Source organism: Eumetopias jubatus, unplaced genomic scaffold (assembly GCF_037043125.1).
Source record: "Eumetopias jubatus isolate StellerSeaLion01/CBP00866 unplaced genomic scaffold, mEumJub1_p1.0 scaffold_3, whole genome shotgun sequence".
NCBI lineage: Eukaryota > Metazoa > Chordata > Mammalia > Carnivora > Otariidae > Eumetopias > Eumetopias jubatus.
In genome coordinates, this window is record NW_028274809.1 from 70,955,498 (window position 1) to 70,983,190 (window position 27,693).

The 27,693-nt window shown below is 40.8% G+C and overlaps 1 protein-coding gene across 7 annotated transcripts in view; it reads left to right on the forward strand.

The window, feature by feature from the left end:
* RBMS1 (RNA binding motif single stranded interacting protein 1) overlaps positions 1-27,484 on the forward strand; it is a 206,074-nt gene extending 178,590 nt beyond the window's left edge. For 4 of the 7 annotated variants that reach the window (XM_088021654.1, XM_088021655.1, XM_028113046.2 and 1 more), the window contains exons 6-15: positions 1,506-1,585; positions 15,845-15,960; positions 16,769-16,818; positions 16,947-17,040; positions 19,549-19,596; positions 20,486-20,536; positions 23,053-23,163; positions 24,279-24,359; positions 25,953-26,037; positions 26,688-27,484. In XM_088021654.1, coding sequence (XP_087877780.1) covers positions 1,506-1,585; positions 15,845-15,960; positions 16,769-16,818; positions 16,947-17,040; positions 19,549-19,596; positions 20,486-20,536; positions 23,053-23,163; positions 24,279-24,359; positions 25,953-26,030 — 709 coding nt within the window. In that variant the 3' untranslated portion in view covers positions 26,031-26,037; positions 26,688-27,484. The remainder of the gene's footprint in view (positions 1-1,505; positions 1,586-15,844; positions 15,961-16,768; positions 16,819-16,946; positions 17,041-19,548; positions 19,597-20,485; positions 20,537-23,052; positions 23,164-24,278; positions 24,360-25,952; positions 26,038-26,687) is intronic. The other 3 variants (XM_088021656.1, XM_088021657.1, XM_088021658.1) reach the window with 3 other exon arrangements.
* The last annotated feature ends 209 nt before the right edge of the window (positions 27,485-27,693 follow it).

The window sequence follows — 27,693 nt, forward strand, 5'->3', positions numbered from 1 at the left end:
ATTTTATAATTTTGCTTCAGATTTTTTTTTGTCTTTTTTAAGAAGCAAAATGTCACAGATCTATCTAAAGTGCCCTCACTTCTTCCAACTTATTTTTATCCCTTCCTCTCCGGAAAGGATACTTTAGTGTAACGGTTAATTTTGTTTCTAAAAGAAAAATCTCAAACAGAAAGTGCTTTGAGTTTTGACATAGTTCTAATCTACAAGCCCACGTATAAAAACTGATTTCCCATTATTTAGGAACCTGTTAGTACTGTGCAGGAACAGATAATGTCTAGGTGTTGACTTTGATTTTGGAAGAAAAATTGCTCGTATTTTACTTTCATATACAACACCCTATTTGATGACAATCACATCTCCCACAGACTGTGAAATCAACAAAGGCAGCATTGTTCACTATTTTACGTATAAGAAAATCGAGTCAAAGAAGAGCTGTTTCCCTTGTCACCAGACTGCCAAGTAATGAAGCAAAGTCTAGTACTTGGTTCTTCTGGCTTTTAGTTGATTGCTCTTTCTGTTAGGCCAGATAATTTTAAGGTAAAACTAAAATTTCTATAGGTGAAAAGTCACCAAAACTTGCATTTCCAGTGTATGCTTCGTTGTTTAAAAGGATCCCGGGGAAATAATGAAAAGCTCAGCACCAGCTAAAAAATCGTCGCCTCTGTAGGGGTGCTGAAAGAAGATCAAGTAGTTTCAGTTTTGTATCCAAAGATGGAACCCAATTAAATTCTGTTGCTTTTTAAAACTATTACTACCCATTAAAACCAAGATGTAACTCTCTGGGTAGTCCAGGAGTGTGGTGCATTTTGAATAGATTATTCAGTGTTTCTTCCATTAAAAAAAAAATAAGTCAAAATAATGTAATTCCCTTGAAATGTTTCTCAGAGGTTTTCAGCCACCTGCAGATGTAGAATAAAATTGTAAAGTTAGGCTCAATCCTTTAATTACTCCTCTGAAGCCAAGATGACAAAGACAGTACATAACCGACTTCACTAATTTAACTTTATACCCAAAGTTAATATAAAAACCGAATAAGGAGTATCCTGTGATTTTCACTCATTCTCATCATGACTTTTGAGTCTGTCCTTTTGTGAAAGGAAAGGCCATCTTTAAAATATTCTGGCAGCAGTAAATCCACTCATATTTTGAACTGGCATTTCTGTTTTAATTCCATATCATGACCAGCAGAGCTATTGTGTATTGATTGCCAGTTTTCCAACATGTAGAAAAAAATTACACGTTTGATATGCTTGATATTAAACACTCTGGATATAATTTATTTCTTACATGATTCAGAATGTACTCTGTGGATATAAGTTTTCATTTTATTATAGAAGTACACATAAAGCAGATAAAAGATAGGATAAGCCCACTTTTTCTGATTCAGATTTTTGCTAGGTTTTCATTTGTGTCCGATAAACCTATAAGAATGTATTCACATGCACAAAACAAAATCTGAAACTAAGAGATCTCTAAATATGTGTTTTATTTTGATGGATGAATAGGATGGAATCAACAGATAAGTGTGAAGCCGTTATTGGTCATTTTAATGGAAAATTCATTAAGACACCACCTGGAGTTTCTGGTATGTTGTTTGTCTAAAATCTTATCAGTAGTTTTTGATGTCATGTATGTATAATTTTAGCACTTGATGTATCGAGAACCAAAAACCCCTCATCTGGCTCTTAAAATTTATTTCTTTGGTTCTACAAATAAGACTTGAAGATGCATTTCTCCCCGACATTGAGTATTTAAATATGAGTGGGAGCCATCCCAGTGGAGGGAGAGTCTGACTTGTAAGGCATTCAGAAGCCCCTCCTTCTCAGATGCCCAGGCCTCCTCTAACCTGCCTCCCCCACCATCCACCAGCCTCAGTAAATCTGTCCTGCAGTCTTACCACTGAGGGGCATGGTACTCTGCACCACAGCTCCTGCCTCCTTGTGGAAGATCTCAGCCTGTGATACCCTGCACCCCTTACAGAGCCTGGACCTCAGTCCCTACGGCCCTTCCGTCCACCCCATGGTAGCCACTTCCTCCTGCCACTCTGCCTTGTGTTGTCATGACCAAGAACACAACACCTTGGGAGCTTTTCATTCCCAGATCACACTCATTCTTGGCTCCCACTAAACCTGATCTGAATTTCAATGGGGTCCTTCTTTACCCCTTTTCCATCCCCACCAAATCTGGTCTCCATTTTAGCAGTGTCCTCATTTGTCTTGTACCCCATCCCTCTGTCACACCTGCCTCACAGAATGCTAAACCTGGATTAATTCTACAGCAGGCCACCATCTCTGCTCCTGTTACATCCAGGAAGGTCAAGGTTGTTTCCAGCTTGACCAGACCCTCACCATCACTGGTCCTCACCAGGCAGCTTTCTCATCCTTGCCTGGCTGCAGTCTCCCCTCGAAGCCTGCCCACTTCTCTCTTAACCCCCTCTCAACTCTAAGCAGATGACTTCACTTCTCACTTGATGAATAAAATTGAGGTCGCCAGGTGGAAACACCATCAACTTCCTATTTCCTCCCAACAAGGAGAAAGACCACACCCAACCCCATTCTTGCCTCCCTCTTTCCTAAAGTCTCACGGACAAGGGGTCCCAAAGCTGGGGCCTTGATCACATCCCATCAGGCCTTGCTCTGCCAGTTATCCCCTCCCTCTCTTAGGAGTTCACATTTCTTTTGCTTTTATTCTTTTTTTTCCCCCAACAAAACCAATAACCTTTATTTTCAATAATAACAGATCTCTGGCATGACTGGTAGAGAAATGCAAGAAAATACACAAACAACATTAGGAACAAAAATTGTGACTGTAGAAAAATGCAAGAAAATACACAAAGAATACTAGGAACAAAAATTGCGACCATGACTACAATAGACATTTTTAAAATCACAGAATACAGTGAACAAAACTATGAACTACTTTATGCCAACACATTTTAAATTTCAAATAATTTACTAGAAAAATCTATCCATTTTCGAGATCATTCAGGTCTCTGTGATCTTGAAACTAAAACTAAAGCACTGTGTTCCTCTGTAGCCCCTTCTCACATAAACCTTTGAAAAGCGTAGTCCCCATTTCTGTCTTCCATTCACACCTCAGCCCTCCCCAACCTGACTTCTTCTCCTTGTGTCTCACATGGTAAACTGTCCATATTAGTCTGCTGGGCTGTTGTGACAAAGTACCCCAAACTGGGTGGCTTAGATGATAGAAATATGTTGTCTCGGTTCTGGACGCTCCAAGTCCAAGATTAAGGTGCTGGCCAGGATGGAGGGAGAATCTGTTGGAGGCCTCCCTCCATCCTTGGCTTGTAGATGAGCACCCTCTCCCTGCGTTTCTTCACTCCATCTTCCCTCTGTGCATGTCTGTCTCTATGTCCACATTTCCCCCTTTTTTTTTTATAAGGACACCAGTCATTCAATCAGGGCCCATGCTAATGACCTCTTTTTAACCTTAAAGATGCTATTTGTAAATAAGGTCCTGTTCTGTCGTTATGAGTTACTGAGCGTTAGGACTCCGGCTCTTTTTGGGAAGGGTGCCGGGGGGCAGGGGGAGTACTGGGGACACAATTCAGCTAACACTTACCTCCTGATTATCCAATTTGGAGGCTTCCCTCTCTTTCTGATGCTGTCTGCTATACTTGATACTGCTGGTCCCTTACCCATCTCTGAAACGTGTCCTCCTTTGACTTCTGCTTCACCCGTCTCCCGGTTTTCTTTCCGTCCTGCATTAATTTCTTCTCATCCATGGGCTTGTTTCTTCTACCTACTCCTTAATTGTTGCTGTTTCCCTGAATCCTACTTCTGGCTCACAGTTCTAATAGATGTCATGCATTCTCAAGGTTTCCACTAGTGGGTACATTCATACAACTCGGAGACAGTCCTCTCCCGCCCTGGCTTTGCCCTGAGCTTCAGGCTGCCTGGTCTCAGTCACCAGACAACCATCGCCTTCAAAGTGAAACTAGCCCCCCTTCCCATCTAATCCTGCCCCTCTTCCGGTTGTCCTTTTCTCGGTTAGTGGGACCAGTATCCAGCCAGGCCCTAAAGTCAGGGCTGAATCACCCTGGGCTGCCCCTTCCCCTCCATCCATCATCTCTCCCATACAAAGCCATTCAGGTCCTTACATTTTTCCTCTTGATAATTTCTAGAATCTCCCCTCTCCCCTCCATCCCTCCTACCACAGCCTAGCTTAACCCCGAATCTCTCATCGAAGCCATTACGGCAGGCTTGTAATTGCCTGCCTGATCGCTAGCCTTTCCTCTCCGGATACCCTTCCTGACTGCGGCCAGAGAGTTCGATAAAATGTAGGCCTCTGTATCACCTTCCTGCTAAAAGTCCCCTTCCTCCCATAGCGGAAAAAACCCAGGCTCCTAGAATGACATTGAAGGCCAGAGGTGATCGAGCTCTTGCCTACTTCTTCAGTCCTGTCTCCCTCTGTTCTCTGCCTTACTGTGCATCCTCCTCCAGGACTGAGCTATGAATATATTCCAAGCACACCGTGCAGCTCCGTTCCTCTCCTGTAGTTTCCAACCTAGTGCCCTTCAATTCCCTTTAACCCGGCTCTCCAGTCCTCGCCCTCCAAGACTCAGTTCCAGGCTTGCCTACCCCCCGGCAGAGCCCCCTCTTGTCCAGTTGGTCTGTGCGCACAGCACCCTGAGGACACCCGCCTGTATCCCAGCACTGAACATGTTCACACATGTCGCTTTAGTAAACTGGGAGCTCCTTGAAGGCAGAAACTATTTTCTCATCTTCCTGTTTTCATCCCAACACAGTACATCAACCATACTAAGCAACGATAAATGTTTGTGGGTTTTGTATAAACTTCACTGCACTGTTCCCCAAGACAATACTACGTGTTCACACGCTAGCATACTAGTGGCTGACCACAGACCAGAAGATGTTTCCGTTTTCCCCCGTATGCCAGGCTGTGCGTGGGTAACTGGTGTTCATTATTTATTCTGCAGTAGTTCCAGAGTTTCATCCTTAACTGGATGGCTGGTGGTTATGATTAGAGATTTACTTTCATTCTCTATACCCAGTTGAGTCTCACAGCATAGAAGAACCTATTAGTAAGTATATCCGATACCACAGTCTACACTTCTACCTTGGACTGCTAAAACTTGAGCGCGCACGATTTGCAGGGCTGCGTGTGAGCTTGAACCACCTGCAGGCACGAGTCTAGATCATCAAATAAAAGACTGGGAAGTACACTCTTCCAAGGAACCCAACCTTGTGCAAGAGCTTCCTTTTTTGTTTTTTGAATTGGTTTGTTTTCCCATCAACAACACTTGAGTTGAAGGAAGATAGAAAGCGATGTTTTTGCCCTCCAATCGAGTAAAGACAAGAGAGAAATTTAATACGTGGGAACTTTCTGTCAGACCTACCCTGTGGGGCCTTCTGCGGTTAACACATGTGCACGGCTATCTCCTGGGGTTCTCCTCACTTCCCCATGTCATCCGTGTCAGGACCCCGCGGTATTAGTCCCTCAGAAGGGCTGCTCGGCCACCCACCAGTGACACTTGACTTTCTCAGCTCATTTTTATGTACAGCAAGGAAAGTTCGAGCATGAGAAACAACACCGCACGCAGTCATTTTGATGTTGTATCAGTCGCAAATGCGGTAAGATCTACCCGTTTCCTGAATGAGGTAGATCTCAGGGTGTCACAGATCGAGGTCGAACAGGTTCCTTTTTTCTCCAAAGGACTTCATGGTTGTATCATTTAACTGTTTGCTTTGAAGTAGGTTTAAAGACTGTTGGTCATACCCGTTCAAGGGAAAAAAGACCTTGATTTCCAAACCCCATGTAAAGGATTGTAGGATTCTCTGTACCTTTGCAACTAGGAGAGAACAGTTTCTTCCAAGTCGTGCCAAGTGTCGACTGTAGGAAACAGATTCCTTCTGCCTCAAGAGAATCTCTGCTTGGGGGTATGCAGTCAGGCCATTCTCTTTGTTCTGAATCAGAACTTAATTTTATGCCATTTTCTAACATTTCATGATTTTGTCGATGTGTTAGTCCCCAGCTAGACTGCAGGTTCTTTGGCAGCAGAGGCTGTGTTTTATTTTTAATTTTGTGCTGGGCGCAGAAAGCTCGTGCCTCGCCCTAGAACCAACAGAGGTTACCAAATGGTTTCCAAGAGCATTCTTCATGGAGGGCTTGTCAAAATAATCATGGCTATTTTGAGGGTTTTTCTGGATATAAGCAAGTTTGAACTGCCTTTCGGCAGGGGTTTGAAGTGTATAATGTGGGCCTCAGAAGCACGCTGTTCCAGGGAACTCAGCTTTTCCCCAAAATAAGTCCCAAGAGGATTTGGGAACCACAGCAGAATTTGAAACGGTCTTCAACTTATCTGGATTTCCCCCCCTTTTTTGTACACCTAATACGAGAATTTTCTTTAACTCCCAGTGTGCTGATTAGATGCTGCTCTCTCAAATTACCTGAAGGGCGACTCCACACCATAGGTTTCTTCATGAAATGTATATATTATTTTCGGTAGAACCAGATGAAAAACAAAAATACTGCAGGCCAGGGTAAATTGAATGAGCCTCCACTTTAAATGATGTAGGTTCATTGCTAAGCAGACATAACATTTCATAAATATAGTCGGAGGATGGTTTCGTCAACGATGCGCGTTGTTTAGCTGGCATAAGCAGAATCATCCAGGATGGTTTCCGGCAGAGTGCTCAGATTCTTGCATGACTGGCAATTTGCCTGTGACATTGGCGCCAAGAACAGAAGAGAAACCCACATTAGATACAACTCCCCAAAAGATACTTTATGAAAATTAAACTGAACAGTGAACTCATCTTCACTGTAACAGTCTTAAGAAAGTCTCCAAATGGCTAAGCAGGAGTTGTCACTTCTCATGGACCACCTACCCTCTTGCCAACATGCTCTTTTCATACCAGAGCAAAGTGGCTGGGATCCCCCCTGCCAGACACACCCCACCCTGTCCTGGGGAATGGTACATAATGTCGTACATGTTTGTAAAAGCTCTCTGAAAATCCACATCACAGTTTTTCATGCAATCTCTTTTCTGAAATTGCTTTTTAAAAATCTTGTGCTTTTGTGCCTGATGTTACCGTGTTTTCAAAGAGGCCTTATCTTCTAGCAGGATCTTCCTTAAATATACATAATGGTTTATGTTGGGAAAAAAATTACTCGCGAGACCATTCCTTCTCTTTTCCCATCTAATCTCTCATTTTTCCCCCCCTGAAAATGTGGAAGCATTGTCCTTTCTTTGGATTTATCTTGGTTTTTATCTTGCTTTTGAGTGCGAGCTGGTTTGCAGTAAATCAGATCTGCTTGGAAGGTCCCCATTCAGGGTAAAAGAACCAATGACTACTTTGTAAGACAATCTAGGTGAATTCCATAGAGGTTTAAAACAACTTAATATCTGCTTGATAAAAATTCTGTTATGGAGAAATAGTAGGGTGGTGGTTTCCCACACAGTGAATGTCAGTAAGAAGGGATGGGAAGTTTTAGTTAGTTAGAACAGATGTCCAAATTAGGAGACATGCCCAAGGCAAAAACACTGTCACTCATGGTCATGATTCATGGTTTTTTCTAAGAAAATGCTCTTCCTATACCTGCCTGAAAGAGAGTACAGTCTCTGGGAAGACTAATTAATGCACATCGGCATGTTAGCTGGAACTATCCTAGAGCTGCTTGCCCTGTGCCTGCTGTTTTTCCCTACTGGTGCAGTGGGCAGGGGCCAGGCATGTGCGCACGCACGCATGCATACACACACACACACACACACACACACCGTAGACAAAGTCCCCATCTGTGTTCAGTGTTACAAGAGACAGTGTGATTACCCATCTTTCTGAACTTCTCCATGACATTAATGGAGTCTGAATAGGTTCCTATGTGCTAAGGGCAGAGAACTTTTTAAAAGAAGATGTGTCTAGTCAGCAGATCTGTGAGTCGTTAGATTCTTGGTACCACGCTGGTACCATTCTGCCACAGCCCAAAGCTTCCTCTGTCATGGAGGCCCTCCAATGAAGTGCATAACTGCTAGCCACCTCTGGCCAAAGGCCTCAGCTTGTTTTACATCTGTTTTCTGTGTTACTCTGACTTTTCAGACTGGGTATATGCCCAGCAAGGCTTGAAAACTGCTCTTGCCCACATTTTATAACTCTCTGTCCATAGGTGATATTATTAGGGCACTGTCCTATGCCAGGAGGCAGAAAAGGTAATGTTTAGAGGAAAAACTGACTCTAGCAAAAAGGCTGAAAATCTTTCAAGGGTGTTTACTGTCCATTTTGTTTTTGAATGTTTGTCTTAAGCACTATTCCTCTGTTAAAAAAAAATTTGGCAGCTCTAGGATAAAAGAAACGCTTGAAGACATGTGTGATGCTCCTGGTACGTTTAAGACGATGTGATCCCACCTTTGGGATTGCAGTGGGTTCCTGTCTCCCTTCCCCAGTGTGTACATAGAACAGAATCTAAACGTGCGTCATGTGCGGATGAACGCTCCAAGAGCTGCATGCACTCTTAGGAGCAATCACTGCCGTGAAAGCAGAAGTGCTCGAACACTCCCGGGTGGCCAGTGGGGAAAGGGCTGTCCTATAGATCTCAAACTCAAACTCAGTCTCTAGCATGGAGGGTAAGTCTAGTTTTTAAAAAGTAACAAGGGAATCACAACTGGAAATGGGCCAGCATTTCAGCCTAAGATGCTTGGCGTGCCGGGCCAGCCCTGTGCCGCGCCTGCCCTTGAGCAGTTTTTACCCCGCCGATCACAGCCAGCCTACAGCATGTTCCTTACATCGGTTCGACACCTTTTCACTCTTGGATTCTGCCAGGGAGGAACAATAAATAGCAGAGTAAAATTTTATTAAAGCATGAGGACCTTGGGTGGGAGATGTCAGTGTACTAGGAAACAGTTTTCTCAAAGGCATTTACCAGCACCTTCATCCTTAACTACAACTTGAACATTTCTTCATTGTGTGTGAAGCCAAGGCGGCAACCCTAGCCAGCTTGTTAAAAATCTCACAAAATAAAATTCCATGAAAAACAGGCCAGTCTCTAAAAATGTTTATAACTTTTATAAACCAGAAGTCCCTCTCCTGAGAATTTATCTTAATAATTCAAAGAGGAAGAACCATAAATAAAAAATTTGAGTTCCTCCTTCTGTCCCAGTATAGAAACAATAGCTAATGTGCATTCAGCTGTTCTAAATACTGTATGTTAATTGTGACAACCCTCTGAAATAAGTATAGTTATTCTCCCCATCCCACAGATATGAAACCTCAGACATTGAATAATTTGCCTGGAGTCACAAAGGAATAAAGGGCAAAGCCAGATTTCAAACCAGGGAGACTAGTCCAGAGCCAGTGTTCTAATTACCATACAGTCTGACCAGCAATTTAGCAGTCGGCACTGGGATTAAAGAGATAAATAAGATACACACACCGATGTTCATACAGCGTTAGTTATAATAACAAAGAAACTATACATAATCCCATTTCAAACAGAACCTTATGTAACCACTTAAAAAAAAAATGATTCTATAACCAGATAGGGAAAGTCCACGATGTAAAGGGTAGGAGAAAAAGACCTATGGTTGCAAATATGAAAAATAAAGACTGAGAAAAGCAGCAAATATAGAACATTAAAATATTTAAGTTGGAGTGATGGGGAAGGATTATATTTTTGTTTTTTATTTAACCTGATTTAAATCGTGATTTTACTGGGAGGGAAAGCTGAGTGGGAGATGGAACCGCTCTATAAGGATCAGGAAAGGAGGAGAGCACATGCATCTGTAGAGAGAAGCTGGAGCTCTAGCTGGTGCTTGGACAGGACAGGATTTGGCTAGAAACAAAGAGGAGACTAAAAAGGAAGTGATGTCGTGCACGCAAAAAATGGATAAAATGTATTGGATCCCTACGTTGAAATCGTTAAAGAGCCCCAGATAGCTCCTTGCATGTTGCTAGTTGAGGAATTTTGAAAGTAGGCAACATTATCAGAAAGAAAGCTAATTACAGTTGCTGAGTGGGCTGGTTTTCCACAACTGATGGAAAAGCTTCTATCGAGGGCAGTTCACGTTTTACAGAATGTTGATTAGGAGAATACTGCTTAACTAGAAAAATGGGAGTTTGGAAGTAGCAATTTCTCCAGCTGTTAGAACACACTGAGGAAAAGGTCCACTCGGTTACAAACTACAGAGAACTCTAGTCCTCTGAGCCATTGGATTAGATGGTGAGGAAGCCTTCCAAGAGGTCAAATTATGAGCTACAGTGTTTAGTCAAAGCAGGCATTCTAGAAGTGACTTTAGTGTGGGTATCAAGGGGGAAGACATTTGAGCCTTAAATAATTACAGAGTTTGAGCCTCAGAAGATAGGTAAGCAAACTTTATGGTGGAGATGTGAAGTGAATCAGCATGGGCATCACCCATATAAGCTCATAGTCCCTTACAAGGGATTGTTAATGCCACAAAACCAGGCATTTGTAAAAGATCATCCCACTCACAAAGCCCTATTGAGGGCATGTTGGAGAATCCTACAATGCCATTAATTTAGATGGCTCTCAGGAGGTGCCAGAAAATTTCACATCAGTGTTTGCATTTGTGGCGTTGTCTGCTGAAGGTTATACTATAGTAGTTAAGCTTTTTAACCAACGTTCCTGTTGCTTCTGATGAACAAGAAAGTAACTTTTCTATCTTGGGTAATGAGGAGAATTGACTTGAGACATCTCACAAGACATTTGAGGCATACCCTTTACAAACCCAAAAGATGGTGATTAAGTAAGGGGAAATTCAACTGAGAATACTCTGCATATTTGACAAAATCAATTGATTATGAGTAGTTTGATATAATTTTTATATCCCTTTAATACAGGAATATATCTCGAGTCACGAATCATTTGTTAGGACTCTTAGCAATTACTGTTTTGCACAATAAGGTAAAGAATTGCTAATTTAGAAAATTGACCATATAGAAGATAAGGGTTGGCTGTTGTATATTAATTTTTTGAAGTTAATACGCCCAAATTTACCTATTGATCATAGTCATATTACTAGTATTCATGGTGCTTCTGTTTCTGCATGTCAGTCCTCCTTAGTATCTCCCTTCTTTTAGAACAGCCAAGGAGGCCACCTGAAAGATCTGATGTGTATAACAAAATGGCATCCCATGCATCTCCCGATCTTCAACCTGGAATCTGTGTATTAGGCTTCAAAACATAAGCTCTGGAGACTTTGGTCTGGTTTGATATAAGCCACTGGATATGCTAATGAAATAAGCAGCTCTCATTTTGTAACAGTCTCCCACGTACTTAAAAATAAGTGAGCCATGACACAGATCTGGGTGTATTTGTTTTGTTTTGTTTTTTTTTAAGGTTCTGTTTATTCATTTGAGAGAGAGGGAGAGCGAGAGAGAGCACGAGCAGGGGACGGGGAGCGGGAGAGGCAGGGTCCCCGCTGAGCAGGGAGCCCAACATGGGGCTCGATCCTAGGACCCTGGGATCACAACCTGAGTCGAAGGCAGACGCTTAACCAACTGAAGCCACCTAGGCGCCTCTCAATTCAGAAATCTAACTGAAATCCTCTAACCCTTGCTCAGCTTAATGGTAACATAAATATCTTAAAGAAATCTTCACGTAGTTGTTTTCCTGGAACACATGGTACAATTCATGTAGTGAATCAGATATCAAGAACTTACAGGGATGGGGCGCCTGGGTGGCTCATTTGGTTAAGCGACTGCCTTCGGCTCAGGTCATGATCCTGGAGTTCTGGGATCGAGTCCCACATCAGGCTCCCTGCTCAGCGGGGAGTCTGCTTCTCCCTTTGACCCTCCCCCCTCTCATGTGCTGTCTCTCTCTCTCTCTCTCTCATTCTGTCTCTCAAATAAATAAAATCTTAAAAAAAAAAAAGAACTTACAGGGATAAAGTGTTCCTCATCATGTCATCCAGGGACGTGAAATACCAGATATACTGTAAAAGAAATACAGCTATTTCAGTATCAGAAGTATTTCACTTTTGGGTGGCATTTTTATTAACAACAGGCATCTCTCAAAACAGTGCTCTGTCCCATAAACGGCTAAATGGGTTTTTGTGAGATTTCATATACTCTCCTTCCCGATTAGATTGCAAAAGCTCCTATGAAATAAGACCCTATTTTATCCACAGTTATATCCCTAGTTCTTAACTATATACCTTGCGCATAGTAGGTACTCAATAAAAGTTTCAGCTGCTAAATAGACCAAAGGGAATTTTAACAGAGAAAAGAAGCTATTAGAATTTTATTTTGCCTCGCATGGAATACCGGGGCACTCCCATTTCCCTAAAACAAGGAGCCAACAACTATGTTAAAAACATCTCATTTCAGAACGCCTGGGTGGCTCAGTCGGTTAAGCGTCTGCCTTTAACTCAGGTCATGATCCCAGGGTCCTGGGATCAAGTCCCATGTCGGGCTCCTTTCTTGGCAGGGAGCCTGCTTCTCCCTCTGCCTCTGACGGTCTCCCTGCTTGTGCTCTCTCTCTCTGACAAATAAATAAAATCTTTTCTAAAAAATTTCTCATTTCAATTGGTTATAATTCCTTTTTTATTGTTTTAAGATTTATTTATTTACTTTAGAAAGAGAAAGAGTATGATTGGGAGGGGCGTAGGGAGAGAGAATCCCAAGCAGACTCCCTGCTGAGTGGCGATTCCCGACTCGGGGTTCAATCCCAGGACCGAGACCACAACCTGAGCCAAAACCAGGTCAGACGCCTAACCTACTGCATCACCCAGGTGCCCCTGGTGATAATTCTTTAAAAAAAGAAATTTGTTTCCCTAAGATATGGGATACCTGCCAATATCAAATTGTTTTAACTACCTACCGTTTTGCTTTTCGAGGGAGAAAAATATCTTAATGACAGCACAAAATCATGTATAATTTATACGAATCATGTATAATTCGTTTTTAAAGGATTCAACTACATCCTGTTCCATTTGTTTCATTTTGAATAATATATTTGCAAACATGTCATTGCTCACTTGATATTTACCTCATCAACTTTTACCTCATCATTATATGTTTTTAGCAGGCTTTATTGTTTCATGAGATTGCTGCCTTCTTTTTTTTTTTTTTTCCGACTGAGCATAGTCTAGAAAAATGATAATGTCGGGCAGCTGGGTGGTCCAGTCGTCGAGTGTCCGCCTTCAGTCCATGTCATGGTCTCAGGGTCCTGGGATGGAGCCCTGCATCAGGCTCCCGGCTCAGTGGGGAGTCTGCTTCTTTCTCTCCCTTTCTCCCCTCTGCTCGTGAGCGCTCTCTCTCTCTCTCTGTCATGCCCTCTCTCTCAATTAAATAAAAATAAAATCTTGTTTAAAAAGAAAAATGGCGATGTCTTGGCAGCACTTACACAGATAGGGACACGTGGCCTTTGAGCGAATATGGAGCTGCAGTGCTCCCAGGGATTGCTGCCTAAATGCCTTCCTTCACATCTCCCTGCTTCTGCAGCCTGTAGTGAACTTACAGAATGTGTCCAACCTGGTTGCCTTCTTTCTCTGGAAGAAATGATGCTAATGGAGGAAAATGGTCCTTTTGCGCTACTCATTGTGCCAAATAAACTCTTTCTTGAAAAATGTTAAATTTCATTCTATAAGCTGGTCTTTATAATGCCTCTAGATAAAACTGTCTCCTCAAAATGAAGTCCCACAAAGTGCTAGCACTGCAGAATTTACTATGTTCTCTTGCCCTACAAGATTATGGGGAGTAAAAATTATAAAACATGTCACTGGAGAAAATATTTGATACCATAAGGCCTTTTGGATCCGTGAAGAGTGAGATCTTGCTTCTCTCTGAGTTCTCTGTCCTTAGATACCAAGGTGAGACATCCTCAGGCCTGGCAGAAGGACACTCGAACCTCTCAGGCGGGTTTGCCCTTTATTCCTCCCCTCTACCTGAAAGTTGTCTCCTGGCCCTCATTTCCACCTGTTCCCAGAGGGCCCAATTGTAGAATTAAAAGCATCATCACTGGTTAGAAAGCCCTCTTGCTTCATTGCATCCATTTACTTTACCTTTGGAGATGGTTGGTGGATGCAGGAATTTTCAAAAGTTGGTACCTTTTTTTGAAAAGACAGAGTAATTCATCTTCAGTCTAGGATTTGGCCCCAGTCTATCTTCCTTCCTGCCCATTTGCCTTAAATGGAAGTTCCCTGTTCAGGAAGACCTGAGGGCTGGGGGTGGTGGGAGTCAGAAGGTAAACAGGTTGGGCCAAGGGTCCATGGTATTCTCACCAGACACCTGACATTTTTGCTCTCCTTCTGGTTCCCGTAGTGCAAGCTGCCTTTCAGAAGTGAGCTCACATTCCAGCCTGTCCTTCTGGCCTGGTTCGCACCAGGGAGAGGAGGAAGGCCTTCACAAGCAACAGCCTAGATGGCTCGCCGAGAAGGAATTACAGTTGGGTTTTTTGTTGTGTTTTGTTTTTTGGCAGAGAAGTGTTGAGAGGCACTGTTGCTTCTACCCTGTCATTAGTGGGTGGGTAATAGTGATATAAAATAAGAGATGAATTAGGATAATCAGAGGCAAAGGAGAAAGGAGTAAATTTTCCACAAGTAATATTTTTCTCTTCCTGGTTATTTAACTTTGAAACAGAACTTGAAAGTAGTAATCACAGTTATACAGTAGACAAAGGACAGAATGTGGGAACCAGACAGGAAGGTGTGATTGCCTTTATTACATTAACTGGAAACACACAGAAATATGCACCACCTTCAGGAATATACTGCTATTTCCATTATGGAAAAGCAAAGAAAATGAAAAGTCATGGGTGGACTACTGTGCCGTCACCTCCTCCCCCTCTCCCCTCACCCCCCACCTTTTTTTCTTTTTAACTAATAAGTATCTTAGTTAAAGATCTTTTGCTTTTCTGTGTAAGTTCCTTGAGTTGTTCTTCCGATCATTTTATGATGTGGATATATAGTAAAGCAACCCCAAGACGGATGATCAAAGGCACAGAAAAAACTTTAAATAGCGTGGGCAAGTGTTTTGTCTTTCTTATAACAGCTGTCTTCAAGGCTGTACCCCACAGATAAACAAATGGGGCCTATTTGTATTCCTTCATTGATTCAGCCAAGATGCAATGAGCACCTACAACATGCCGGGCACGTTGGCCCTGGGGATACAGTGACGAACAAAGCAAATGTCACTGCCCCCCGTGGAGCTTACATGCCAGAGGGAAGACAGACACCAAACAAATCACCACACCTCCAAGTTGTTCTCATGGCTATGAATAAAAATACAAATAAAAATTAAAAAAAATTTTTTTAAATACAGTGTGAGCTATATAAAGGGGAATTTGTCTTCTCCTGGGGTAAGTGACCTCCCTGAAGAATGATGATGGGAAGCTAAGGGAGCATTTTTAAGTTGGAGGAGGGAAGGGTGACACAATCTTATTTACATTTGGAGATTTATCAATAGAATTAAAAAAAACAAGTGTGTCTACACATAAAGAAGTACAAAAGTGAGGGTGGCTCCGTCGGTTAAGCGTCTGCCCTCGGCTGGGATCATGATCCCCGGGGTCCTGCTAATGCTCGTGCTCTTTCTCTCTCTTGAAAAAATAAGTAAATAAAATCTTTAAGAAAAGGAAGTACAAAAGTGAATCAAAAGATTCCTTTGGTTCCTCAGAATAGCTCTTGAAATGTGTTCATTGCACTCCTGTTTGAAAATACTAACTAATGTATCTTCTGTACTGTCTTCTTCACCAGTGGATAATCCTGTAAGGGTCTGAGTAAACTTGACTTTGAAGTGTTCTGTCCATTCCCTTATAGCACCGCCACATCTCCTATTGAAAAAGAGATTCAATTACGTTTTGTCCTACATACACATATAATTCTGTTTATTATTTGTCCCCATTTATTCAGCTCCTACAGAACCTTTATTGTGTAAGTTTGCGGATGGAGGACAGAAGAAGAGGCAGAACCCAAACAAATACATCCCTAATGGAAGACCGTGGCATAGAGAAGGAGAGGTGAGACTTGTAAGTCCCTTCTTGAGACTTCTGTGTGGGTGTATGATGCTGAAAGACTATGTGAATAGTTACCCAAGCCACATCCTGGCTGCCAGGCTTCTGAAATAGGACCTTATAATCCAGATAATGTCACTTTAAAACTCTTCCTAATGGATATGGTGCTAAGAGAGCGGTGACCCTCCAGATGGACACATAGGTGGTGGGTAGAGCTATGTTTACCAGTTAGCTGCATGTAAAGTAAGAGAGCATTTTAAATTGCTGTAAGAAATGCACAACTGTTTCGTATTTTTTTTAATGTCATGGTTTCTTAGAGGCTTACGTTTATAGTTACTCAGAAATTATCCTAGGTAACATTATTAAAACAAATAGCGTATTTGCTGTTGAGTTTTTCGCCTAATTCTTTTTGAATGAGGTTCTTAAAAAAAAAAAAAGAAAAAAAAGACATCATACTGAGCATACTGGTTCAAGTATGTCTAAGGAAGTGCCATCCAGTGGAAATGTTCTAGAGTCTGCACTGTCCAATGATAACCATGAGCTGCATGTGGTTATTTGAGCACTTGAGATATAGCCAGTGTGAAGGAGGGACTCCATTTTTCCTTTAATTTTAAATACCTACACGCAGCTAATGACTACCAAATGGAACAGTGCAGACAGAGAGCTTAATTCTTATATTGAGTTTATGTTTGTCTAAAGGAAACTTCTAATTTTATCAAATGCTACTGAACTCTCTATTTTGTGTTGCCATGACTCTAAGAAATGGAATTTTTAAACCGTGCCCTTGCGGGTAAATGATTCTATTTCTTTTGCTTTCCCATAGGCTGGAATGACACTTACTTATGACCCAACCACAGCTGCTATACAGAATGGGTATGTCATTAAGATAAATGCATGATGGCTTGAGGGAAAATGTGAAGGTGGAAAATATCAGACATTTGTCCTGGGAATTATTCTTTTTTTAAAGGATGACTTAATAAAGGCTTTTGTGTTTGTTCTAGATTTTATCCTTCACCATACAGTATTGCTACAAACCGAATGATCACTCAAACTTCTCTTACACCCTATATTGCATCTCCTGTTTCTGCCTACCAGGTTTGTACCTTTAGGATTCAAGAGTGTGACAACTTGTCGGCCGTGAATTGCTGCTATGTTTTTGTGTCTTAAAATTTTGAACATTTATAATGAAACCTAAGTCAAATATTATGCAGCTTGGATACCCACTTTAGAAGAAGCTGCTTTTTATTTGACAGAGTGATTTACTTTTATGTATAGGAGAATATAAAACAAGGGAAAACGGTTATCAGTTGTCAGTCCTTGAAATCGTAGCATTCTAGAACCGGGATGAACCCAAATGCTTCCTCCACAGCGGACTCTGCTGTTGGACATCACATGTCCCAGAAGTTGAAACTTAAAAAGAAGTGACATTAGGTAAAATACAGAAGAAGTGTGCACCGTTGCCGTTGTTTATTCATCACCAGGAACTAAGAAAAGAGCAAGTAAACGTGCTAATAAATAAAGACATGTCTCAGGTAACATTAAATGAGCAATGCAGTGAGATTTAAGGCCAAAAAAAGAGGAGGCTACTCCCTGTTTAAACAGGTAATTTTGAGGAGGCTTTATGTTCAAATAAATTCCCAACTTAGAACCAAGATCTCCTTAAGCACCTTGTTATAAGATGGATTTGGTTTTATTGCAGGGTTAGCTCCTATTCTCCACGAACCCAGTGGTGTACAATGTGTGCGCATACAACAAACCCAGTGGTATACAATGTGTGCGCGTACACATCTCTCCTCCTATGTCTGAGTACCTCTAACAGGGTTATTGCCTTGGCCCACACAGAAGCATAATAACAGAGTTCAATCACAAAAATGTGGGAATAGAGTTCTCTTTTGTTGACTGTTGAGATCCTGTGTGACTAAACTAAACTCTTGTGTATTCTTGTTTTTAAAACGATTGAATTAGATATTATAGCCCTGATTTCTGGGGTTAGGGGACTACAATATCTAATAACTGTTATTTTACTTCTGTAAGCCTCAGTTTCCTCATCTTTAAAATGGGGATAATAATAGTTTCTTTCTAATAGACTTGTTTTAAAAACCCTATATGAGACTATTTATGTAAAGAGCTCTCAGCACAGTCCCCGGCTTATCATTAGCGGTCAATAAATGTTAGCTGTGATCACGATCATCAGGATATGCAGGACTAGTGGGCTGATGAGAGTATATTCATTATACTTTTTTAAAATAAGGAATTGGTCAGCGTAAGCAATATCATGAAGGTGGTGCTGTCTGAAAACTTAAAAGTAGCTTCGAATAATAAATCATAAGGTAGCTTCGTGGTTAAACGCACGAAAGCTGAAGTTGTGCAGGAGCATTCACAGCTCCCTCCGCTTTCAGGTCTTTTCCCTCTCGTCCCCTGAGTTGTCCCTTATTTTCTTTTCTTTTATCTCTCTAGGCTTTTACGTTACTTGGGCTGGCGCTTCAATTTGCCGGCCACAGTATTCACTCATTTAATGCCTCTCTCATTATTTGGGGCTTAAAATTTCTTTATTTTCCCTGGTGCATTTTCCCTAATTAACAATTCCCTAATGAAAGGTAGTCTTTTTTAACTCTCTGACCTTGGAAACCTCTGCCATTTATGTAGATCACTGGAAAGAGGGACACGTAAGCTTATTCTCAGGCGGATGATTGTGCAGATTAATTTGGATGTGGGCCGCTGTGGCTATTGGAGCTGTCAGTGCGTCTCCCCACCACCTCTGTTTCCCCTCTTTACTGTCAGGCAATGAGCATTTTGGCCACAGAATTGTTACATAGCCTAAGAAAAATTCAGAGGCCAGTATTCATAGTAGATTTGCAATACCTAACTGGAAACATTTAATTTCAAAGCCCTCATTTCTTCTTCTGGCATTCTGTATGTCCCTAAGATACATGTGTAATTTCATTCCATTTGCCTGACACTCGCTGTGACTGAGGTTCTTAACCCCATAAATTCAGGGCCACAGTAGGGTCAGCAGATGAGCTTGAAGTAGTCTGAGAGTCTCTTACATTGTTTGCAAAATGTTGCTTGTGTGTATGCAGTTAGCTGGGGCAGGGGGGCGGGGGGGGGGGTAAGTTCTATTTCTTTTATCAGGTTTCCAAAGGGATCTGTGACCCAAAGGAGGGTAGATAACCAATGGTAAAGAATTCAAAGAACATAGATTATTATTCCCATTTTATAGTTAGGGAAAATTGAGGAATAGAAATTGACAGCAGCTGATTTGCTGCTTAAGAAAAAGAATTGGATTAGATGTTCTAGCTCCCTAACCCCATAATGCAATAAGTTATTAGATTATTAAGACCACTGAAAGCATACAAAAAATGAGAGCATCTGGCCCCAGCTGGGGTCTCCAGGGAGCTGCTCTCCTCCCCATGATTTATTCAGTGAAGGCCTTGTGCTCATGTTGGAGTGGGCCTTTCTCCACTAAAGCACCATATGCTTATACAATTGGATTTGAGAAATTGGCATCTGCGAGAAACCACCAGTACCCCAATGGGGAAAGGCTGCAGTCCAGATAACTGAAATGTTAACAAGGCAGAAGCACTTAACTTTGGTCTGCCTTAGGTGGCAAAGGAAACCAGAGAAAACAAGTATCGGGGCTCTGCTATCAAGGTAAATCACAATGCATTCTTCCCCCATGACTTTTCCCCATATCCTTTCTATAGAACCTCTGAAGTTAACCGTAGGGGATAAGATACAGGAGGGTTTTGTGGTTAAAGAGTTAGAGACTGAAACTTATTTTTTAAAAATTAATGTAGTCTCAGGAGAGCTCTGGGCATCAAGAAATGGACTCATATTTTTTCTCTTGAGTGGCAGGCTGCACAGGCTTGCTTTCCTGCCTTGGAACCTGACTCTCGTGTTTTATTCCTCAATGTGGAGGGTCTTCTGTGCAGGTGCCCTTTTGACTGTACATGTCAAGATCTAGTTAAGAAAGTTTTTCATTTTCTAAATCTGATTTTCAGATTTTTATTTTCCACACTAACTAGAAATTGTTGACCGCCAGACAAGATTTCTGAAACCTAATATCCTGGTATCAAAGAAGGGTTGAATTTCGTTATTCTTTCTAAATAAGCACATACTTTAAGGATTAGTTTGTAATAAGATGTGCTGGAATTCTCATTCATCTGTATTCCTCAAGTGCCTAGTTCATACCTCAATTATCACACTTTTCACTATTTGAGTTGTTTACTTGTTTATCTCCATTCTTAGTAAATATCTTGAGGGTGGGGCCCATGTCTTATTTGCCTTTTTCTCTTTGATGCCTGGTACTCAGTAAATACTTCTTGAATGGGCAAGTGGAACTTGGTTTTAAATAATCATTTCATCCTATTCAGAGTGACCAGTTTGCCAAGAACTCTAACTGCCTTAATCTTTTTAATCATTGATAGTATTGCTTCCTTATTTTCCTTCTGTAGATTTTAACATGATTAAAAGAGCTCTAGAGAAAGAGGTAGCATTCCAATGGAAATCAATGTTTCTTTCAAAATCCTCCCTTTTCCAGGTGCAAAGTCCTTCTTGGATGCAACCTCAACCGTATATCCTACAGCACCCCGTAAGTTTTTCAACTTAATGGCTTTGTGGTTTGCAACTAGGCTGCATATACATTTGGAAGACCATTCTCTGGGTTAAAACCTTTTGCCAAAGATGGTATGGGATTTGGGAAATTTAAAGATGGAATATGAGAATGTACAAGTTCATTATAAAACTTCCTCCCACCCTTGTCTTAAATTGGTAGTTGACATTAAATCAAATTTGCAATGGTAAGAACTTAAAATACATCATATTTGAAGCAGGGTACCATTTTCTTCTTCAATTCTGTAGAAGGCCACTCAATTGAAGTTTTAAATTTTAAAGCTTTTAAATTGCTATATTTTTAACAGTAGTTGGTATGAAACAGCTCATATTTTTTAATTGTATTCCGTTTAATGCAAATATAAAGTGGTCAGAAGGAAGCTAGAGATTTTTATCAGTTTACTTAACCTCTCTGTGGAAATTATAAATCCTAAAGCAGTAACACTTTCTCTTTGGTAGATGTGATTTCTTTAGTGACTTGAGCATTTGTTGTACTTATGTACATATTATACTTTTTAATTCAGTTACACTTTGCATTAATAGATAGTGTATTTAATGTGTTTTTCAAAAATACATAAAATCCAATTTTTTAAAATTTAAAGCATGCATTTTAAAAGTTGAGAAATAAAGGTGGAGAACAAAATCACAAAAACAGTGCCCAGCACAATGACCTGCATGATTGGCACAAGAAGGCCACAAATTTGGCCCCGAGCTTTCTAGTAACTAAGGCAAAATGGGAATTCTGATAAGCAAAAACAGTTCACGGTACTTATAAGAGAAAAACAGGTCAGTTGCTTGGGAGAAGCACACCCTTGTTGGCCTCAAGATGAGAGAGGAATTTCTCTCAGGACAGCTCCTAAAGAGGGCACCATGCACTGTAAGACCATATGTATGAAACAGTACTCTAGGGACAAGTTCTGAACAGGAAGTTGCTGAGATGACTTGGAAGCAGCAGATAAAACATGTTTAGTTGATAACACAAGAGACGAGCTCTCGGATGACGTATGTGTGTGTGTCTATAAACATTCGCACATATTTGTCTCTATACGCGCAGTCTTGGACAGTAGCTCCTACAGATGAATGAAGAAAAGAAGCAGGAAATTCCTTCAGCATATTCTGGGCTTCTGAATCATTTCCATGTTACCATACACTTTTTGATGATGCACACTAAAAATTTAAAAAGAACAAATTTTCTATGAACTGCATTAACAACACAGTTTCTGACACGCATCTCTATCCTTTTTTTGGCAACTTTTAGAGACAAAGCCTGCTCATATCCCAGTTTAACATCTTTGAGGAGACAGTGGTAGTGTGTGCAGAAGGTTCCTATCCGAGGGCTTGGTCCCTTTCCCCACCCAGTTTAGACTGCCTGCATATCAGTTTCTGACCTCAGTTGTGTTCTGATTAGCAATAAGCAACAGTGTTTGGAAGGGATAGATCAGTTGCAATAATAACAAAAACATAGCATTAATATTGATAGGATGTGTCAGAATAATTGCACTCTCAGGTAATTGGGTGATTGCAAAAATGAGAGGAAGGATATAATCCATAAGAATATTATATAGGATAAATTAGAGAAAATGCAAAAATCCAGAAATTAAATTTCAGTTTAGGCAATCAATGTACCATTATGCAGTCATTAAAAGTGATGATAATGATGGCTATGCACTAAGTGAGGTAAATATTTATAATAGAATGTTAAGTTCAAAGCAGAAACCCAGGATATGAAATTGTTTATGTACCCTAGTTGCAACTCTACAAACATGCCAAGTGGTAACAGCCATATATTAGGGAGAGGCTAGGTTGTGGGTGATTTTTTGTGTGTGTGTGCACCCCCCACCCCATTTTGTTTAATTATATTTAATTTTATTTTTAATGACCAGAATTTTTTTCAGATGAAATCAAAGAATCTGAAATCGGATTATTAATCATGTCTGAATCTCCTTCTCTCCCTTGGCACCAAACTATAGCTGAAAAGTTCTGAGAAACAGTGAATGGAGAATGTGATCTTGATCCCAACAGCCTGATCTTGAATCAAATGATTATCTGTACAGAACACTTTTAAACAAGACACCGTATTTATAAATATTCAATATGGCCTATTGTTTTGTGGCTGCATCAAACATCAACTGTCATTTATTTTTTTTAAAAACGAAGAAAGCATTTTTGTAACCCCAGCCAGCCGAAATCAGTTCGCATTTCCGACTCTAGCTCCTCCTGCTGGACTAGCTTGCTTTACACTTGAGTGAAAGGAAAGGCAGGATGTTTAATGCAGCGATTTTGGTGAAATGAATGCTCTTAAAAAAGTTTTAGGAAGCATTATCCAGAAGACTTTTAGGAAATTATTTATGATACCATAAGCAAGTTTGAGAGGAGGTTATTTTTGGTTTCACATTTCTCAACAAACTAAGGCGTTTTCCTTTGCAAAAGGAATGACAGACTCTTAACTCCCTCCTTGAGTTTCTCTTACACTGTGCTTGTCTCCTGACTCCCCAGGGGGCCGTGTTAACTCCCTCGATGGAGCACACCATGTCGCTACAGCCGGCATCTATGATCAGCCCTCTGGCCCAGCAGATGAGTCATCTGTCACTAGGCAGCACCGGAACAGTAGGTGGCAAATTAATATCCTGTGTCTCAGCCAACAGAGGAGTGAATTAATGCAGCCTATGTCTTCCCTATCAATTACAGGCTCTGTGATGTTCAACAATTATATCCGACCCCCTCATCCCCCACATTGCCTTCCACATGATTAATTGATGAACTAAGTATCTATCCTCTGGGTGTCTCTCCTTTACCAGAATCTAGCAACCACACATGACCACATCTAGCCCTAGTAGCTAGTGCCATTCGTTCACACTGCAGACCTGGTGTCGGGAAGCAAAAGAAAAAGGTGATACATGGTGATAAAGGCAGGGAATTTTTCCTCCCTTCACTTCTTTTATGGAATGTGTGGGGGCGGGGGCATTGTATCACAGTCTTAGGATTGACTGACTTCTCCAGAGTCCAGGGGATTCCACTGGGGATTGAGGTTGAGCCTATACCAGAGGCACTTCCAGGGTTGATATCTATCAACGTAACGTTTAGATGGTACGATGGCCGAAGGCTTTTAATTCAGACCATATCGGTGGTGGCTGAAAAGAACAAAGGGAAGTATGTTTTCCTCTCTTACATTCAAAACCCCAGCAGCAGCCCCTTGTGATGGCTCAGTCAGGTCCTTGAGATCAACAAGGAAGCCCTGCTGCCTTTGGAAGGGGAAAACTGTCCTCATCAGGAAAGCAAGGGTCCATTTCCTGTTCTGCAGTCACCTGATGAAGATCCAACAAGTCATTTACTCTGTAGGTCTCCACCTATGGAAATAATTCTAGATACTAGTTCAGGGGGCTGCTGGAAAATAATGAGGTCCTTTGAGATGAGATCTCCTAAAATAGCACATCCGTGATACTGAGTGTTGAGAATGAGACGCTGTAGCGATCTTCATGCATATGTGTGTTTGTTGGGAAATCCAAAGAAAGGTGGGAGTTTTAGTTTGCCGATTCAAAAAGGAGAAACAGTCACTTCACTTTCCGTATGACATACTTATTAATTAAGCTGTGAGGTAGCTTGTTTATTTATATTTCTCCTTTGAGTTTTCCAAATACTTGACATCCCAACTCAAAATTCGCCAAGCACTCAACTTTTGCATGGCTTTTCATTTCCCATCCTGACTATATTCTTCTTTTCAGTACATGCCTGCGACGTCAGCTATGCAAGGAGCTTATTTGCCACAGTATACACATGTGCAGACCACGACGGTTCCCGTTGAGGTTGGTGCAGCCCATCCTATGGCCACTCTGGCAATGAGTAGTTTCAGAAATGGGTGAATTAGATAGGGCTCAAAGAAGAATCAATTAGAAGTCAAATGTTTGCATAAAGAATTGAGTTTAGAGGGCATATAGAGCTAGGGTTATTTTCGACTCTGAAATATAATTCTCTGCATACAGATTAGTGTAGCAGTATCCAGGCCACACCCCCCAAAACTCCCAGAACTATCTTCCAAGCTTGTAGCACATTTCATACCCTTCAAGAATCTATCTTGTCTCCTGCAAAGGGATACTTACACGCAAATTAGGATAAAGCTGGAGTTTGCAGTCCTGAGTACCCAAGATTCTGTTAATAATAATAACTGCAAGAAGAAAAATAGTTGAAGAAAACACTGATGTTTCAGAATTGTGAACAGGGATGAAAACATACCATACCTTTTTTTATAGAGGCTGTTCGGATAGCTAAATAACTCTTAGTTCTTGTTATGCAGGATGCAGATATGATGATAATGGAAGAAGACTGACACTTGAGTTAAGATTGGACAGAAAGCAGAGAGCTACAGATCCCATATGATTTCACTCATATGTGGAATTTAGGAAACAAAACAGATGAACATAGGGGAAGGGAGGGAAAAAAGAGAGGGAGACAAACCATAAGAGACTCTTAACTCTGGGAAACAAACTGAGGGTTGTTGGAGGGGAGGTGGGTGGGGGATAGGATAATTGGGTGATGGACATTAAGGAGGGCACTCGATGTAATGAGCACTGGGTGCTCTATGCAACTGATGAATCACTAAACTCTACCCCTAAAACTAATAATATACTACATGTTAACTAAATTGAATTTAAATAAAAAATTTAAAAAAAAATTCCAAGGAAATTCATCATCCCAATCAATCCTATCCACTAGGCAGATCCCATAGGTTCCAAGTGCAGAAACAGCCCCAGGACTGTGGTTGGATTATTTGGGGGCATTCTTGTTGTGTTTTGTTTTCTGCTGATGGCTGTAAATTTGTGTGCTTATTGACAATCACAGTTACCAGAACCCACAATCCCTTATCTGCATTTCTGAAACACACAGTAAAATCTGAAAATAAAAATTCTCTTTATAACTGCTTTAGCAAAAACCTGACCTGTGGCAAAACTCAACCGGAACTGATATAAGACAAAATCTTAGCCCCCTTACTGTGCATATTTATATCTTTCTGTGTAGACTTGCTCATGTGTTTGGTGATGAGGTGTAGCGCTAGGCCCCACTGGGTATATTCTGTGATAAAGGGCATATGCCTACCATTTTTCAGATTCTAAAATCCAAACATACTGAATTCCAAGTCACACCTGGCTCCAAGGGATCAGATATTTGTTTGAAAATTGTAGCTTGACATGAAGAGACAACTCCTAAGAGTTGGGGTGGGAGGTTCTTTGGGTCTGTAAGATATCTTAATTCCTTAGGGAAATCATTAACCTTGAAAACCCTACATAATATTAAGAAAATCACTTTTAAGGAGCGCTTGTATTTTAAGATGTGAAACTCAGATGGAAGGAACAGAGTTGGGATGTCATTGCTCACGTCTCATCTGCTCTGCTTTGTTGTAGGAAGCGAGTGGTCAGCAGCAGGTGGCCGTCGAGACGTCTAATGACCATTCACCATATACCTTTCAACCTAATAAGTAACTGTGAGGTATGAGGGAAACATCTTTGTAACTGTAGGGCTCAGTTCAAGGAAGTCTATGATTCTTTTATCATAATGGTACTTAGAATAGCTCAGATTTGGTCACACTGCCTTAATCGTGGCCCAAGAATCCAGTGTTAGTGAAATGTTAAAATCAGTATCTTGTGGATTTGCAGATTATCCAAAAAGAACAGTGCCTTGTTTTGAGGTCACATGTATAGTTACTTTCTCATCCTCCTTACCCCTCCCACCCTAAAAATCTGTAACAAATCAGGACACCAGGTATCAAATTTGTCCTACAATACATGTATCCAAATTTATATTGCTTTCATGCTCACAAGCTGAAGGAGATACAGCGTAAGATTCTGCTTCATCTGGTATGACAAGAGCAGCAGTATCTTGACTATGAATTTAATGTCAGTATCCTTCAATCCAGAGCTCTGGTTGCTCTGGTAAAAGTATGCTGCAGGTCCCAAAGTGGAGTGAAGGCATAGAAACTACCCTCAGTTCTAACTACTTTATTGGTCTACCACCAGTGATGAGTACCGTCTTGCCTTTGTCAAACATGCATACCACGGACACGAGAAGGAGGCTACAAAGTAGTGTGGTGTATTATACCAACTGTACAAAAGCATTTATCTTTTGTTTTTCTCTTCCAGATGTACAGAAGGGCGTTCTTACATGAAGAAGGGTGTGAAGGCTGAACAATCATGGATTTTTCTGATCAATTGTGCTTTAGGAAATTATTGACAGTTTTGCACAGGTTCTTGAAAACGTTATTTATAATGAAATCAACTAAAACTATTTTTGCTATAAGTTCTATAAGGTGCATAAAACCCTTAAATTCATCTAGTAGCTGTTCCCCCGAACAGGTTTATTTTAGTAAAAAAAAAACAAAAAAAAAAAACAAAAAAAAAAACAAAAAAAAAAACAAAAAAGATTTTTATCAAATGTTACGATGCAAAAAAAAAAAAAAAAAGGAAAAAAGAAAAAAAGTAAGAAAAAAAGAAAACTTCAATTTTCTGGGTATGCACAAAGACCATGAAGATTTATCCAAGTGCATGACCGGATTTTTGTGGTTTTTGTCCATTTTGTGTTTAATTTGCGTTTTCTTCCGCTGTATGCAATGGGCTCTGACATTGAAGTAGTCCGACTTCCCCCTGGTGTTCCGTGCTTGCGAGTGTGAGTGTCGCTGTATTCAGTGTTGCCCTCCGCGTCTCTCTTCTTAGCTTTTCCATTTTTCTTTCAGCGTAGTGTGAAATGTCTTCTCCTTTTCTATGAATTCCAATTTGCCTTAACTCCTTTGATGCTGTAGCTGTTTCAGTACAAGTTAGTTCAAACTAATGATGTAGAATGCTTTGACCAAGTGAGCTGGTCTGTTATGCCTTGTAAAACAGCAGCATAGGGCTTTTAAAAGGTAGTCAATAAAAGTTGCTGAAATTTTGGCTTTTTTAAATATGTAGTAGGTGTTTTTAATGATTTTTCACATAATGTGTAAGGTAGTGAAATGCAAGAAGGGAAAAATGTTTTGTGTGAAACACATTTTCTGACTGGGGAACTTTTACTAGGGTAACTTGTTTGTAAGGCTGTACGCCAACAGTTTCCTCTGATAGTTTGACTGATTTAGGATATCTGCTGTATGATGCAATGTAAAGTCTTTTTTGC